Source organism: Apium graveolens, chromosome 6 (assembly GCF_009905375.1).
Source record: "Apium graveolens cultivar Ventura chromosome 6, ASM990537v1, whole genome shotgun sequence".
Classification (NCBI taxonomy): domain Eukaryota; kingdom Viridiplantae; phylum Streptophyta; class Magnoliopsida; order Apiales; family Apiaceae; genus Apium; species Apium graveolens.
In genome coordinates this window covers 266,028,923-266,047,363 of record NC_133652.1, presented here as the reverse complement: position 1 = coordinate 266,047,363, position 18,441 = coordinate 266,028,923, and the positions used below count along the sequence as shown (strand labels likewise).

At 34.9% G+C, this 18,441-nt stretch overlaps 2 protein-coding genes and 1 long non-coding RNA gene across 3 annotated transcripts; all 3 read right to left on the bottom strand.

The window, feature by feature from the left end:
* Positions 1-1,418: 1,418 nt before the first annotated feature.
* Positions 1,419-2,042, bottom strand: LOC141666000 (uncharacterized). Its single transcript, XM_074471985.1, has one exon. The coding sequence runs from the start codon at positions 2,040-2,042 to the stop codon at positions 1,419-1,421; it is 624 nt and encodes a 207-aa protein (XP_074328086.1).
* Positions 2,043-2,141: 99 nt separating this feature from the next.
* LOC141665999 (uncharacterized) lies at positions 2,142-7,105 on the bottom strand. Its single transcript, XM_074471984.1, has 7 exons — positions 6,781-7,105; positions 6,433-6,645; positions 6,175-6,269; positions 4,601-4,655; positions 3,807-4,123; positions 2,423-2,828; positions 2,142-2,323 (listed from the first exon to the last, which is right to left on the bottom strand). Exons 1-7 carry the CDS (start codon positions 7,103-7,105, stop codon positions 2,142-2,144), a joined length of 1,593 nt encoding a protein of 530 aa, XP_074328085.1.
* Positions 7,106-16,980: 9,875 nt separating this feature from the next.
* Positions 16,981-18,221, bottom strand: LOC141667480 (uncharacterized). Its single transcript, XR_012552641.1, has 2 exons — positions 17,591-18,221; positions 16,981-17,476 (listed from the first exon to the last, which is right to left on the bottom strand). It is a non-coding gene; the product is annotated as an uncharacterized LOC141667480 (long non-coding RNA).
* Between the last annotated feature and the right edge of the window lie 220 nt (positions 18,222-18,441).

Sequence of the window (18,441 nt, the reverse complement as noted above, 5' to 3'; positions counted from 1 at the left end):
TCTTGTAGTAAGCTTGTAACCTGAACTGTTTAAGAAGTAACAACTTAACATGAAAAAGGTGGTAGACTAAATAGCCCAAACCCATAATTTATCTACCGGCACACCAAATCACCAAATCCAAACATGTAGCGCCATCCTACAATTGTATTAACCTGCTATCTAGAAAATATCACAGCTGCAGAAAATTGTAATTACCCATTATTACCTAAACTTTTGCAGTTCAGCAGTATGGAATATATATAAAATGTGTGCTTATAAATAAAAATAAAATTTGGATTGCCTCTTTTGCTGCTCTACTAACACAAATAAAATTAACAATTAGTTATTATTACTAATATTTTTCGAGGACATTTATAATATAAAGATGAGAGCTTATACCTGTAAGAAAAAATTGCTCCCAGTTATGGTTGGAACACCAACATTCTTTATTGTGTCATAACAGTTGACTTGTCACCCATGTCATGGAGCTGGCAGGCTGCAGAAACAATTTCCTCTCAGGGCAAAATAAATCTTAAATTTTACTCTTTTAGTGAGCCAAAACCTACACAATGCAAACAAAATAAATTACATGTTCAGTATTCAAGAGTCTCGGTAGACATAACTTTGGTATTATTTATATTTTTATAACTAGGCAACCATGTGTATAAACTAGTAAATATATTAACAGAGGCAAAAAAAAGGTAAAGATTTCATACAAGAAAAACCATAACCGAAGAAAAAGCTAGTTGTGCTCTGCTTACAGAATTTTAATCTATACTTAATATAACAAACATCAATTCAGATTCTTAGAGACAATTTAAGTCATTTTTATCGACCGTACAATGATGCGACTTCATAATATATATCCATATGGGCAACAGAAATATGAAGACAAGTTTTAATGCCATAAATAAGACTTGGCCTCTATATATTATAAAGGTTCAGCCACATTAAAATGCTCCCAAACTCATATCAATATTATAAACTCTTGGAGAGGAACATGCTAAATCCAACATAGTTGTGGTGTTCAGAATCCAATTTTTGACACATACCCTGTCGTGTCTTCTACCCCAAGTATCAGATATGTCAAAGTATTGGTTTAAGTATCCAAATTAAGAGGTGTAAGTACTTTGAAGGCTAACTTGGGGACAAAGCATGTATGTAGAGAAGTGCTAGTTAGTAAAAGCTGCAAATTTGAGCTTTTTCGTGGTGCTGTTATTTAGAAATATTATTGTGGTGCCAGGCAGAAAAAGTGCAACACTTTAAAATGTAATGCCTTCATTGTGTGTGTGGGCCTGAATATTATTAAAGACCTCTTTATAAATAATATTTTTTATTAGAGTTTGGTCATCCACCTCACTATCAGCATTGACTATGACCAGGCCTTATAATTCTGTGACTCTTGACAGGGCCACATACACCTGCCCATGCGTAAAAACCTAAACAGGAAGATACAAGACAACACGTTTTAAAGATTGTCCTTGGCTTTGATTGATCATCATCGTGAAACACGGCGCCACTGGCAGTTGGCGCCTATTAAGTTTGAATGGCCATTTTGAATTTTTTGATGACATAATGATACGTGGTATGGTAACATTTTGACCAATCTTTGTCCCAGAAATGATGTCTGCCCGAATTGACCATTTTCCTAAACGCGTGACTATTAACCGTGTGCCATTACAAAGGCCCCCTGATTGATTTAAATTTCTGAGCAGCATGATGGGGGTCCCCTCTTTAAGCTGTATGTTATGATTAGGGACGCCACTGAACCTTAAGTTATTCAAAAATTCTGCCGGGTATAACAAATCATCATTATCGGTGTTAATGCTCGCCTTGCACACACTATCAGAGCTTAGGTATGTCCTTGCTTCTCCTGGTATTATGTTCATTAAAAAGTCATTGAATTTATGAACTGTTTCAATTTTTGGTGTAAGTATAGCACGCTCTTTTAGATATGCCGGATCCTTATAACTTTCTAACAATGAAGGGTATACCTCGCTAACAATGTCTTCCATTGGATTCTCACCCGTTGTTCCGTATAACTCTGGAGGAATTCTTATCATTTCTTGTTCTGGAATGTCATATGTAGAATCATCTCCAATTTGTAATAGCCATCTATTAAATGATGCTATTTTTTTAGCGTGCACTTCATCAACCCCTTCCTATGCAGCCTCATATTCTGTGTTAAGAGAGGCATCAATAACATCTGCACGTTCACCTTGTGGAATAACAGGTAGTATCTGGAGGAAGTCGCCACCACATACTACTGTAAGGCCTCCAAAGGGCTTGGAACGACTATCCTCATATCGTGTACTTAGTATATCTCTCAAGGACTTGTCTAGAGCTTTAAAACAATGTTTGTGTGTTATAGGGGCCTCATCCCAGATAATGAGTGAAGTTTTTTGAAGAAGCTCAGCTAATTGTGTACCATATTAAATCTCACATGTAGATTCTACGGTGACATCCAACGAAATGCAAAATCGGGAGTGTGTTGTTCGACCATTAGGCAATAACAATGAGGCTATCCCCGAGGTTGCAACTGGCAGGACTATCATTGAATCTGATCTTAATTTTGAAGTGATTGTATTCCATAAAAATGTTTTCCCGGTGCCACCATGACCGCTAATGAAGAAAAGCTTGCCTTTATCATGTTGAACAGAATGCACAATTGCATCATACGCAATTTTTTGGTGATGATTTAAAGCATGCAGAGATTTTTCATGCAAAATATTTAAATCGGCTCGATCATAATTCAGCTCCTCGTTCAATAATATGTTTCCTATATCTCGTGTCAGCGATGAATTAAACTGTGGCATTCCATCTATGTCTTTTAGGCTCTTGTCTAGTTTCTGCATAAGGCTTTCAATTTCAACCAGCGCGTAAGCTTCAGTCTATGTTGTTGTTAACTGGAGGGTGGGGAACTGATGTGGATCACCCCACAAAGAAAGAAAAGAGAAAGAAGAAAAGGGATAAGAGAAGAAAAGGATATTTCAAAAGAACACGATCAATCCAAAAACGTGAACTTTGAATCTCAAATTGCTTAAATCAATCCAGAAACTAAGTAATTCGAATCTAACCTTCAAAATAATCCAGTAATTGAAGTTTAGAGGAAAGAAAAACTACTCATAGTTTATCTCAAAACAAAAGTTTTATATCATCCATTGTCTCCCTTAAAAGATTACATTAGAAGGGTATTTATAGGCTTAGACAATAACCCAAACCCAATAGGATTCCAAGAGAAATTCAATATCAGCTTGAATTAGCCAATATCTGAATCCTTCCAGGAAACAAATTTAAAAACCAAATCCGAATAGAAAAAAGACAAAAACCAAATCCAAATAGGAAAATAAAATCCTAAGTGCTTAAAACAAGAAAAACCCTTTCAAGTGAAAGGTAAAAACTTGCAAGCAAAATTTGAATTAATAAATATATAATAATCAGCTACTTGTACAACTTCATGCATCGCTCCTTTATTCCTTGTTGTCCAAGTAAGCTTCATAACCCATGTTTGCATCCTCTCCAATTTAGCATCACCACAAGTACACATAACCAAATCCAAATTAACATATTCATTCCTTGATCCTCATTATTCTCCTCTCCTTTGAAGAAAACTCGTCCTCGAGTTCTAAAATATTTAAGAATAAGCACACAACGAGGTGATTTCTCGTAGAACTTGAAAGCCTTAAATTTCAATTCCATCAGCAATATATTTGGAAGTATTCGAAAGAATAAGATAGTTTGATGAGATAGGTACATTCAACAAGTTCTCTACCCCAAAAAAAATCAATGTGTTCCACTTGGATGATGTTGTTTTCCTTGTCCACAACCTCTTTAGTTTCAAACTTCTCCTTTAGTATCTCTTGTCCGTCAACAATGTCATCACGCATAAATTTAGGAGATGCATCTATCTGATCTTTTTCAACAACCAAGACTTTCTCAACAAGTGATTGTCTTTCTTCATGCTTCTCTATCATAGCTTCTTTTGTAACTGGTTCATCTTTTTCATCCAAACTTGATGTAGTCGCCACATGTAACACATGGTAATCAGCAATAAGATCCTCGACATTCTCCACACTGACAAAGTCTTCTACTTTAGTTTCTTCTGAAAGAGTAAACTCGTGAAGGGAAGACTTCAATTTCTCGTCTTGTTGAAAAGATTCAAATTCCAAAGCAAGATTGTATACATCATTAAACGAGATATATGGACTTGATTTAACCTTTCGATATATAGGCAAATTCAATCCACGAATAAATCTTCCAATTGTAATTGTTTTCATCTCCTTCACGTCACAAATAAGGCGCAATCTATAAAATTCAGAAGTATACTCAGAAACACTCATAGTACCTTGAGAGAGGGATGTCATCTTCATTATACATTCGAATTTATAATGCAAAGGAATAAATTTTGCACGAAGTTTCTTCTTTAGAGATGTCCAAGTCATAATCTTTTCTTTTCCAGATCTAACTCTTTTTGTGTTTAGATTATCAAACCATAAGCCTGCTTTCTTTGTAAGTTTAAGCGCTGCAATCTTGAATATTCTCATCTCAGTCCAACCTGTATAAGCAGAAATCTTGTCGACTTGTGTAACCCATTCAATAAAATCATTTATGCTACCCAAACCTGTAAAATAACCAAGCTCTATACCAGGATCATAGACTTCATCGCTATCTTTCACCTTAAATAAAATTTTATCCAATTCGTCAAACCTCAATTTCGTTGAATTAGCAAGCTTTTGAGTACGTTTATCAATCTCATCCAATTTTCCAAGTAATTTTCTGAGCAATTCATCCGTAGCCATAAGAAAAATCTGAATTTTTTTGATGAACAGTACCCGTGAACAGTGCCGATGAACAGTGCCCATGAACAGTAAACTCGTGAACAGTGCCGATGAACAGTAACTCGTGAATAGTTTTTTTTCTTGAACCTAGATCTCCCAACAATTAAGAAATTGGAGAAAAAACCTTGGCCCTCGATACCAAATTGATGTGGATCGCCCCACAAAGAAAGAAAAGAGAAAGAAGAAAAGGGATAAGAGAAGAAAAGGATATTTCAAAAGAACACGATCAATCCAGAAACGTGAACTTTGAATCTCAAATTGCTTAGATCAATCCAGAAACTAAGTAATTTGAATCTAACCTTCAAACAATCCAGTAATTGAAGTTTAGAGGAAAGAAAAACTACTCATAGTTTATCTCAAAACAAAAGTTTTATATCATCCATTGTCTCCCTTAAAAGATTACATTAGAAGGGTATTTATAGGCTTAGAAAATAACCCAAACCCAATAGGATTCCAAGAGAAATTCAATATCAGCTTGAATTAGCCAATATCTGAATCCTTCCAGAAAACAAATTTAAAAACCAAATCCGAATAGAAAAAAGACAAAAACCAAATCCAAATAGGAAAATAAAATCCTAAGTGCTTAAAACAAGAAAAACCCTTTCAAGTTAAAGGTAAAAATTTGCAAGCAAAATTTCAATTAATAATTATATAATAATCAGCTACTTGTCCAACTTCATGCATCGCTCCTTTATTCCTTGTTGTTCAAGTAAGCTTCATAACCCATATTTGCATCCTCTCCAATTTAGCATCACCACAAGTACACATAACCAAATCCAAATTAACATATTCATTCATTGATCCTCATCAGGAACTGGAACCTTTTCCGTTGCATGTGAAGCATGTCTTCCGAGATTATTTGAGAATAAGTTTTCCAAAGTTCTGGTACATTGGAAACATGGCAAAAGATAAGGATTGTGATAAAGAGATTGCGTAATTCATTACCTGTTGCCCAAACTGCAGCCTCAGATAAGCAATCTATCCATTTTATATCATCATCCAATAATCCCAAAGCATAGCATGCAGCTTATATGTTACTCCATTTACGGTCCTTATGCACTCAAATGAGGTGTTCCCTTTTACAAAATTAAAGAGCATACGCATATAAAAGCGCTCCCCACTTGATGGATGTGCAAAGTAGATTCTACCAACTGCCTTTCCTTTTTTCGCCTGGTCCATAATTTATCCTTGGAATTCCAAACCCAGTGCGTGGGGAACTCAGCATAAGTCAGATTGCGTGCATCTTCATTTTGCTTGTTTGTCTCTAACCATTCTGTGAATTTGGTCTTTTCTATCCCGGGCATACTGAGCACGTTCTCAATGCATCGGTTTTCCTCAAATATAATAGTATGCTCACCAGGTGGGTGGAAAGGTAGGCGTTCAACTGATGGGTACTTGTAGTTGATGCTAAACTGAAAGATTCTCCAGCAAGCCTCACATGCTGATATATACCTGAAAGCAACATTTATGTTTTTTATTACTCTCATTGTAGTAACATATTACATAAAAGTAATCGGAAAAGGAAACCGTAAGGTTATGTAAAAGCAAGCAAATAGTGCATTTACGGGGAATTTTATAAATATTTTAAATAATGTTGCTATATTTTCAGGCATACATGGAGAGGATGTGTTGCCATGGCCACATGGCCCATGAAGCATAGATTTTTTTACCGCATAATAGGCATCAGGGTCGGTATTGATATCTGGAAACTCTGCACTTATTATGGTGTCCATATATTCCGGTGAAGGATTCTTCCATGACGGGTGCAAAAAAAGAAGTATATGTGCATGGGGCAAACCTCTTTTCTGTAATTCTATGGTATACAAGCCTGCACCAAAATTGTAATACTATTAGAATGCTAGAAGTGCGCTATTAGTTACTGAAATTAACAAAGCGAGCTTAATTGGTACCAAAATAATTGTTATTAAAAATTGGAGGCAATTCACAGGCACAATAATCTTACATGCCATTATTTCACCAAATGGTTGTTCCTTTTTGATGTAGTGAATGAGTTGTTGTAACTTTATCTCAAACACCCTGCACACAATATCAACCCTATTACGGTCATCTTTTTGCCCGATCAGTCCAAGCATGTCATTTATCTCTAGCCATTTGGGGTTACATGTGAATGTAATGAACAAATCTTGATATCCAACCGACCTACAAATAGCCATTGCGTCTTGGTAATTCTGAGCTCTGTAACGTGGACCTCCAGTGTGCGATGATGGCAAGATAACTGATTTCCCCACTGTGGAGCTGTCCAAGTCCCCACGGTGCACCGCATCCATCAAGCCTGAGTATAATTCTGTCCTGAGCTCGTTTTGATGGGTCCGAACCCACCTAAATCTCTCTTACTCAACAGCCATATAAGCATCCACTATATATTGTTGCAAGAGCCGACCTGCTAAAAGTAAGGTATGCCCCTCACTTGCCCTTTGCTGTAACCTGAAGCAATAATACTAGTACATCGTCAATGTTTGTCTTTTTGAATTTTGTGACCCCCTGTCTGCTAAGGGTATACCTAGTCTATAGCCATCTTCACCATAAGGGTGAATTATGGGATATGCCATGGACATATAACTTTGGTGCAACTCATCAATATATTTAATCCCTTTAGTACGGTGGCGCACAATAATGTCACGCTCAAATTTCGTCTCAGTGAGCTCACCCACAATCAAGCCGGCCACTTTAGATTCTGTTGGGATGTTGTACTGTCTACCGTCTCTTGTCCGGGCCTCAGGTAGGCGCAGGTGAAAAGTGGCTTGTGGTTGTGCTTCGAACATGTCCCTGACCTTTCCATAAGACCTCACCAAATTGCTATTCTCATCTAACATTTGTGTTAAACCTTGGACTATATTCTCATCAATAGCTGGAGTGTTTTTCGGATTTCTGAGTTTGCTAATTCTGTTACCAATCTCATTATCAGTGTCATATATGTAAAGTTGTGCAAACAACAGTTTTTTACCTGTTGGTGGTAGCAAAGAGCTTATGTTGTGGTAAATATGTCCGCTAGCACGAAACACATAAGGTCCATTTGACTTGTTAATTAATTTACCAACCTGGACCCCTAATGACGTAACAGCAAACAAAGAGTTGTAAGGTCGTATATTTCATCTGAAATTGTTACCCTCCTGGCCAGAATCGGGGCCAAGAAGATGTTTGAGCAAGGGGGGTGGATCTTTCATGAGCGACCGTTTCACACGTCCTTCCATACAACAAAATGTAAATTTTGGGTTGGAGGTGTGCATGTTCCTTTTAATGCGCTCTTCATACCATAGTGTGGCACCACAGTGCACGCAATTGTGTGTGGGGGCCCTAAAAGATGACGGAAGTGCCCTTTCAGTTGTGATGATACAAGAAGCGAAGAACGTGTTAATAATAAGAAGTGTAGTTACAATGATTTCATTACATGGGTGAAGAAGTAAGCGTGATACAATTATCAAATTTAATTAAATCAGCACCTGTAGCCCAACTTGTCGGGGTATTGCTTGGTCCCGCATCACTTGTTAGTAGTTGGTCACTGAGGGCACACTTAGTAGTGTCTGTGGGACATGATACCTTTGTCTATTTAATCATTTGCCCTGGTGGTAAATATATTAGGAGGGGAATGAGGTATGGCGTTATCAAACCTCACAATTACAATAATACACAAGCATATATATATTTTCATAGGATAAATACTAAACATCTTGAAGGAGGTCAAAGGTGCAACATATGTATTAAAATACCTGTTGCAAGTACAGAAGCCTCTGGCGCTGGTCGTTTGGCTGGTGTGTGATACACTGTCAAAGAAGCACTATCCTGGGAGCTTGAAAAAGGTTGAGTAGGGATGAATATGCATTTTATAAGAAAAAAAAGATGCAAAAAATTTGATGATAGGGTTTGCTGGCGTAATTCTGGTATTTATTCTTCCATAGCAGCATCTGTGATGTCTAGATTTTTTGCTGATAAATTTTTTATGCGCTATATATGTTTCAATTGGCATGCCTGCCACTCTGCTCTTAGGTGGTAGCACATGACTACATGGAGTATACTTGAAACCAGAACAACACATGTTTTATAAGTCTTTGATTGTAGTTATAGTAGAACATTGGACATAATAATTTCTCCCTCAATATAAATATGGCTATTTAACTCTATTTCTAACTGCCAAGTCCTTATTTTATATATTTTAATAATATGGTATTGCAAGTTCTTTAATAATTTTAGTTTTCAGGGATGTTAAGTTAGCTTGACATTCACTATGATAGAAACATGTTATGTAAGAGATTGGCGAGAATGTTATTAAGGTTAGTAAAAGAGGAGAAGCACCTCACACAATGCAGCTAAGGGATGCAAGCCTTGTTCGGTTGTAAGTTTTCTAGTTACCATAACAACCCTTCTTCTCATTCTTGCTTGACGGGTGATTTTTTTAAAATAAATTAGTCTGAATACTATCAGCCTGGGAGTCAGCTATCATTTGACGTCTAAGGCTGATTTTGAGAGTCCTTTCATGCCGCACCAGTGAGCACAACCAGCGCCGAAAAGATGTAATTTGCACTGAGACAACTCCCAAAGAGCTATAATCTTTGTTAGGTGGAACAAAATGCTCCATAACTCCCTTATTTGTAATAAGTAGATCATCTGGCAAAAATATTTGGTAAAACAAATCTTGGAGTACGGGAAGTCTGGAAGCAAATACGGAGCCCAACAACCTGCAGTTACTTTTAAGAGTTTGGTAAAAAAAGGTCTTAAATAGAGACTGTTAATATGATCTTGACTTATTTGTAATTGAATTGAATGACATTACTTTTTTCTTTAATTTTTTTTGTACAGTCTACTAATTTTTATTTCAAAGAATTTGCTTGATACCTTTTTGTTGAATTTTCTTTGCAACGGTTTTAATAACTATAAAATACTTTATAAGCTTAATTTTGTAGAATTAAGTCACCAAATATAACCGATAAGAATATCTTTATGATAAATAATATTTGATGGAATAAGGACTAATATAATTTTTTAGAATTATATGTTCGTATAGGCATTAATGTGAAGGATAATAATATCTTTTGTGGAAAAAGAGTAAATATAATAAAAATAAAATAAGAAAATTCATCCATAAATATTTATATTTTGAACCTCTTATTTATTTATTTATTTATTTAAACAATCCCTAGTATTGCTTTAAAGAAAGTTTGATGTTACAAATAACAATCCAAATAAATTATTTTTTTGAAGAATCATAACCAATTTTTCAATTTTGTGTGAGAGTAAGTTGCCGAAGGCAAATTTTTTATTTTATATTTGGGATAAAATAAAATCTCAAATTTAAAGGTGTGGGTTGTCATTTTTTTATATATTTTTATCCTAATTCAAGAATGTGAGTAACCCGATATGTTTTTGGGGCCTTGATTACAAAGCTCATTTTTTATCTTTTAAATTATCAGTGATGCACACAAAAACTTGGCATATTTGAAAAAATTATTTCTTTACCTATTGTATAAATAATATTAATATAGCTTAATTTTGTAGAATTAAGTCACCAAATACAATCTTTTTAAAAAATCACCAAATATATAAATAAGAATAACTTTTAAGATAAATAATATTTGATGGACTAAGTACTAATATAATTTTTTAGAATTATATGTTTATATAGGCCTTAATGTGACGAATAATAATATCTTTTGTGGAAAAAGGGTAAATATAATCTTAAATAAAATAAGCAAATGAATTCATAAACATTTAAATTCCCAATACCTTTTAAGATAAATTGATGGACTAAGAACTAATATAATTGTTTATAATTATATGTTTATATAGGCCCTAGTGAAGAATAATAATATCGTTTGTGGGAAAAGGGTAAATATAATCTAAAATAAAATAAGCAAATATATTCATAAAAATTTACATTCCCAACCTCTTATTTATTTATTTTTTTAAACAATCCCTAATATTACTTGAAAGAAAGTTTGATGTTAAAAATAATTGTCCAAATAGTTTTTTTTGAAAGAATCATAACCAATGTGGCTTAACAATAAAGTCACCTTATACATGAAATATACATGAAATGCACTGGACTGATTTTAACTACAATTATACCCGAAAACCATAAATTTTCATCTAAAACTTACTAACATAGTTGCAAGGAAACGTTAAACCAAGTTCAAAGTAGTCCATTTTTCCAGAATATTAAGGGGTCGTTTGGTTCGTTGGGTGGTATCGGGTTGGAATCAGGAATCGGGTTAAGCTGGTATGGGTTTGGAACTTGATACTTGATATCACCTATTTGGTTCCAAATAGGATGAGAATATATCACGTTGATAAACTAATTGGAATCAAGAATCAAAAGACATTTAATTATTATTTTTTGTTAATTAATTATTTTAATATTAAAATCTAAAATTATACACGATCACTTGACAATCATAATTAGTAAGGCTAAAAATATAATTTTTTTGAAAAATATCTAAGGCTAAAGATATTTTTACAAATATACTATAATTTTTAAAAAAAAATTGGAAAAATTATTTTTTTATTTAAAAAAAATGCTATTTTCCAATTTTTTTACGAAAATACTGTTTAATGCACTTGATTCAATTAGATGCAATTTTCGACGAATTTATGCCACTCCATGTAACCTCAAATACAACAAAAAAAATTTGATTCAACTAATTGTATGTCTGCTTGATTTTGGTTGATTCTATATTTTTGCCAAAAAAATTAGAAGATGGTAAAATTGCTAAAAGAAATAAATAAAAAAAACTAGTATTTTTGATAATTTTTCTTACTAAAATATGAGTTTATAAATATTTTTACGTAGTATTTAAAAAAATTAATTATACATTCACATTTTTTATTCATCAATAGTAAAACTAGAGCTAAAAAAAGAATTATACTTTAGTTAAAAAGAAAGACTAGAGAAAATAATAAAAATGATACCAAAAGTTTGATTTAGCTCATACCCACCTATTCACATGGGTTTCTAAACCCCATAACTCATGGGTTTCAGGAATGGGTTTTAAAACATAAAATTTTTAACCAAACACATGGTATGGGTTTTATCCATTCCAACCCCATACCTCATACCCAGATTTATTGAAACAAACACCCCGTAAAAGGTTTAGTCTATTACAGGGATAAAGTTTATTGTTAGAAATCTAAGGCTTGATGATTCCGTCCTCATCAGCCTGGATAATAGGAGACAACTTCCTCTTCAGCTCATTGCTGCTTTGAGGAACGCTGCTAGATGAAGAGGCCACCAATCCGGGAGTAGCCTGAACCCAGTAAGAAATATGGGGAGTTGGTTAAATTGTTTAGCATAACGATTTTAGAAAGAAGGCAAGCACATATAACATAGAAATCACTTACTTGTACAGGAATTTTATTTTCATAAGCAGTCTCCAGGTCTTGCACAGGGGAGAAAATTGATGACCCCCATAATCCTGCAGCCCTTCAACTAAATTGTACTTGTTCAACTTTAGCATAAACACATATTCCTTACCCAAAAGTGCCTGCAGCTCCAGCAGCACAGAATCATCCCCGGGTGGCATTCTGTCTAGGAAGCACGAGTGCGGGTGTGGCAGTACGGGTGTGTAGTACGGGGATACGTAAATTCGGCAAATTTGAAAATATGGGAATTTGGGTGCGGCGGGATACGTCATAATAAAATATTATTTTAAATATATATTATAGGTATATTAAAAAAATTATTAATAAATATTATTTTTTTTAAATTTAGTTTACATTCCTTAATGTAATAAGTTTAGATTATTCCAAATTCAGATTATTTTCTATATAAAATATTTGGGTGCCGTGTTTAATCATTTTAATTGTATAAAAACTCAACAACTCATCTCCACTCAATATATGAATATATTATGAATAGGAATGTGTGCAGTTCAATATATCAAAATAATATTATAATCAATAGGAATGCGTGCAGGTGCATCCCACGTGACCTTACTTTATTAACTTTCTCCTCAACACACATATACATACGCAGCACACTTATACACACCTATGAATATCCAAAATAGATGATGTTGTGACATCGCCGGAGTTGTGACGGTGAACGGCAGTCCCGATGAAACGAAACTGGTCACCTTTCCTCTACTCTAGGAATTCTACTTGCCCATTGTTATGAAACTGGTGAGTCAGTGGTGGTTTGTTTAATTGAAAATCAAACAAAAAATTACTGATTATGCCCTTCCCGCACCCCCTTTCCCGCACCCCCGCGAATCCCTTCTGCCAAATACGGGGATACGTCACGTGGCGCACCCCGTACGAATCCAGCCGCACCCCCGAACGCACCCGCACCCCATACGCACTTCGTTCGCAGTTCGCCAGGAGGGTGTCTAGCAAGCGCGCAGCAGTAGAATTGAGCAAAATAACAGTTGTGGTTCCGGTGCCATCCTCAACCTGAACATTAATGCAAAACCTAGAAGGAAACGGAGATATGTACTCAATAAAATAACAGGTTAGATACAGACACAGGAGTGAGAAAAAACACATATATTTTTTTACATTGCCAGAGGGTGGTCAACCGGTTTCCTACAACTGTTGCACATAAAAACCCCATCCCGAGGAGTGGCCTTCTTCACACATGCCTCGCACGATACATAATACCATTTGAAGCAATTTTTAATGGCAGTCACCATAGCCATCAATTTGACAACATCAATCTGTCATTTGTTGGGTGTAAAAAGTTATAGCCGAAATATGGAATAATGTATGCGGTGTACCTAGATTTTTTGAAGGACGTATATGAGCATAACACTTACCTTCAGCTCTCCAGCGCAGGTATCTCTCACCAGAGTTTCCACGTTCATACGATTAACGAACATGGCTTTCTCGGGTAGCAGCCTGGCAGAAGTGGGGACTTCAATAGCAACGACCTTTGGAGGTAAAGCACAGAAGCTCTTTCTTATAGAAGAGACATGCCCAACATCGGGGTTTACATAAATCTTGGTAGCGCTAGTGGAAGCAAAAGTCAGAGCACCTGCATAATATTATTGGGTTAAGTGGTTAGCCCACAACCATCATGAAATATCAAGCAAACAAAAGTATCATTTTCTCTTACAACGAAATTATGTATTTTTACAAGTAAGGAAAATATGACTGACGTTGAAAGGTCTTCATTATAACAGAGGACACAACAATAACATAGGGTGCATCATCTCCAATGTATAGTGCGGGATCAAATATCTCGCCCAGCTTGCCCCAAAGTGTAACGGTGCTGGTGACAGAGCTAACATAAAAGTAAGGGGGAAAAATATGTCAGTCTAAGTAATTTCTAGATTTCCAAATTTTGAACGTCAATCTCTACTTATTAATCAGTGAAAATCTGATATCTCTTTTTTTGAAGCCAGCCCCGACAACCTCAACCTCACCAAAACACCAAAAGCAACCCACTATGTCTGCAGAGTTTTGCTCAGTAGGTAATCCAGCATAATGAATATGTTCCGAGGGAACAGAAATGAGGTATCAAATTATCTAAGCATGTGGCAGGTATGTTTTTATATTTTAAAGCCATTTATTTTTCCAGAACAGGGAACAACAACATCAAACATATTTAAAACATTTTTGAGCTAAGATTAACATTGGTTATTATAAAGCTAGCACAACAATGAATAGCTTAGCACGTTAAATATAAAGAAGCTTAATTTTAGACAAATACCTGAAAGAGTGGTCATGTTGTCAGCACGACTTTGAAGCATGGGCAAATCCACAAACTGAAATCCGTACTTTGGTATTGGCACAACATCCTCTCCTAGCTCTACAACCTAGGTCGTTGCCAAGAAAAGCAGCCTCTTATCGCTAGCAAGAGGCCTGTATTGGTTGGTATTCAGTGCAACTTTAACATTCCCGAGACTATAGACCAGCCCCTTTTTGAGTAGGTGTTTAAACCGAGGAACCAAATGCTTACGGATAGCAGCATGCATAAGATTCTCCTGAACTAAAGACAAAATCATACATATTAAATAAAACAACAAAAGTAGTGGAGGTCATCAGAGGCTAGTTGGAGGCATAACCTTTTCATCAATCAATATCATATCCACGCTAATCAAGTTGTTATCCTTTGCGTTGACGGCATCCCAGATTTTAAAAACACGCGCCCTAATCGACCAATCCTCTGTATCACCCTCAATGTCAGAAAGATAAGACAACTCCAAACCTACACCACTTCAATGCAACAAAGCTAATATTACTACCAGTATTCAACTAAATTTACATAGGTACCAATTGCTAACCAACAATTCCCAGCAACTTGCGGCAAATCAAAGAACTTAAAATGACAAAGAAATATATATAACACAAGATAACAAACAATCCATAACCAAATCAAACAATAAAATTACTATTACTACCAATGAACAGTAACCACTAATGAACAGTTAGAGCCAACATCGATGATGATTATAAAGCTGACACAATAATGAAAGTTCAATTCAAGAAAACTAATATTAATATGAACCCATAAAACTCACAACTAATATCAATCTGATAACTAAATTTACAAAGCCGCCAAATGATAAATCACATATACAAAAAAATTAAACTATTATTAGCTCAAAACTAATGGAAGCTACTAATCATGCCTATAAGCTTGTTATGATGCCCCATCAATTAAAAGTAAGAGTTAAAAAATTTAAAACTGAAAAAAGAGAAAATATCTACACAATCAATGGAGGAAAGTTGTACCTTTTTTTATGCTTTTGACTCGCAGAAGAATATTGTGAAATCCAACATTAGGCATGGTGCCGGTATTTATATGTTAATCGTCAAGCAATTAAGGGTTTCAGTTACATGTAACCATCGAAGGACTTTCAATTTCAATGCTGAAGAAAGCAAAAAGTTGCACCACATTAATTCCACTACACACAGTTGTCTATCTCTATATATATACATATAGTACAAACACCCAGAGAAAGACTAATTGATCATCAAAATTAATTATCAATTAATCTATATTACTGGAGTGAAGAGAGGAAAGGGAGAAATCGGAAGAAGAGCTTGTAAAGTGTGCCACGTCAGACACCCATCAAGCACCTGTGATTTTCTTTTATATAGATATATAGATTTGTTGTTGTTGCCTAAAATTTTCTAGCAATTTTCTCTTTCGTGTTTTTTTACTAACGGTTTGCAATGAAGAATGATCTTTACTGTCCTATTAAGTGTTAACATTTACAAGATTTATTAGTGTATGTAAAAAAATAGCTAAATTAAATTGCTTCACTAACAACCAACAACTTGTAAATTATACATGTACGAAAATTAGATTCTGGCAAGTAGCTTGTAAAATCTAAAGAAACTGGCCGAAATCAAATTCTATAACATATAGCATGTACTAGAATGATATAGTTCAAACCCTAGCCATACCTCATCTGCCCTAGAATATATTTCTTTGATAAACTATACATTTACTATTGACATTTTGAGTGTGATTTGTATTTTATTAGGCTAATGCAGTTTCAATTTGCAAGGGCTAGAAAGAACATGATTTTAAATAACAGCCTCGATGCAATACATAACAATCAAATGTTTTCGGTAAATCATGGTTGGTTACAGGTTCTCGGGTTGGTCTAGATGTACCAACAGAGTTGTTGTTTCAATTTTAGATAATCTATATTTGTCTATTTGATCTAGTATATAAGAAATTATGTTATGCTTAAATATCACTAGAATATATCATTATATCAGTAATTTGCTTGTACTTTATCTTTATTGCACAACCTCAGCTGATTAACATGTCTAAATGGAAGGTGTAATCAGTCCCCTTATATTTTAGTTACAAGTAATGAAATATAAATAAAATAGTTGAAAATCAAAAATTAGAAGTGCAAACAAATGTCCTCAAAATGTGATATGTGCTTGTTTTCTATCTCAACAAAAATAATTAATTCAACAGTAACTGTAACAGGAAAGCAAAGCAAAACTAAAATCAAAATACTTTATAGAAAAGAAATAAAACATTATAACTATTAGCAACCAGATGGATGAACACAAAGTGCGAACAAATGGATACTCAAATAAAATGAACATAATAAAAAGGTTCACGTAAAAGTGTAAATAGCAGAAAATAACCCACATCATCTACCCCAATATTATAACAAGAAAAACCGACTCCACCTTCACGAAAATCCTAACAATCGTCTTAGCATCATAGACGGATTCAAAATAGTACCTCAAATTCAAGTACCTTATTTTATACATGGGATCAAGTAGCACAACCAAGAACAACAAAGGATTTACAATCGGCATTTCCCAAATATTTTAATACGAGCACACAAGTGTACAAATTCAAAACTTAAATGATGTATTAGTACAATCCATTGTTAAGTCAGTCTCAGCAGATTTGTGTTGATGTTTGCTATCTTCAGACCTCAGGGTGACATCATTCGAGCTATAACAAGTTTTCCAAGGAAAATTTAAATTTGTAGCATCACCCACATGTTCTCAGTATCGGCTCTACTGAGAATCAGACATGCACAAAGATCAGCAAGTACATATAACCAATAATATAACTATTAGTGATAGTTTCCCAATCTACAGGCCCAATAACCAAAGGTCCATAAGGAATTTATGGGCCGACCGCTGAACATGGACTAATGAACCAGAGAAACGTAAACCCCCCAACATCTGTCTTCCTCTCTGTGTAATGGCTGAAGCATTAATTCCTGAGGTTTAGGTAAATACACCAGTCTATTACATACAAAGATATACATAATTTTACATATAATGACATACACTAATTTTGGTTACAAATAAGCACTTGTACATTTATATCTTACCAACAAGGATCAATTACTGATTCTCACACCGGATGTGAATCATGTGGACAAACCCTCGCATTCTTCTCCTTGCCGGTTCGACCGAAGGACGCTCCACATGGTCGAAGGACGTTCGAACATCATCAGAAATTTGTTCGTAACATTTGACGCCGTTTGTGGGAACGTACAAGAAAGCTTCCACCAAAATCAAATGATGCTCATGTCTCCCTTGAGGATGACTATAAAAGAAATAACAACAATAAGAACTAGGTTCGGCTCCGGGAAATTAGTGGCTACTAAACATGGTATAAGGCTCATCAGAAACCCAAAGATCGCAGCCGAAGGAGTTGGATGTATACAAAAATATGGTCATGAAGGACAAGTATACCACGAAGGATTTCTAGAGAAGAAAAGCTGAGCCACACATTACCTGGCCCTCGACTTTTGAATAAAAAATGCTAAGTGAATCGGCCTTTAGTTCTTCTTTTATAATTGTGATTATACAATATTTTACCTGTTATATTATAGATATACATGTAGTTCATGTTGTGTACATGTCATTAGACTCCAATACAACTACTAGCCAGGCAATAACCATATTAAATTTAGTTAAAGAACGCTTGTTTAATGTCACTCTCCTCCGAGGAGCGTAAATTTAAATTATTCAAACGAAATTTGACATTGTTGTTGTTGTTGTTCCACTAGTGTACAAATCGAATTTGTCTGCATAATTGTTGTTCCTTGTCAACTAATTTTGACATAAAAATATGTTATTATAGCGACCTGATGGTGTGTTAAGGCTCAAATGACAATGATTAGACTCCCATTATTTCACTTCACATCCTGATGGATGGACGATAACATTGACATAA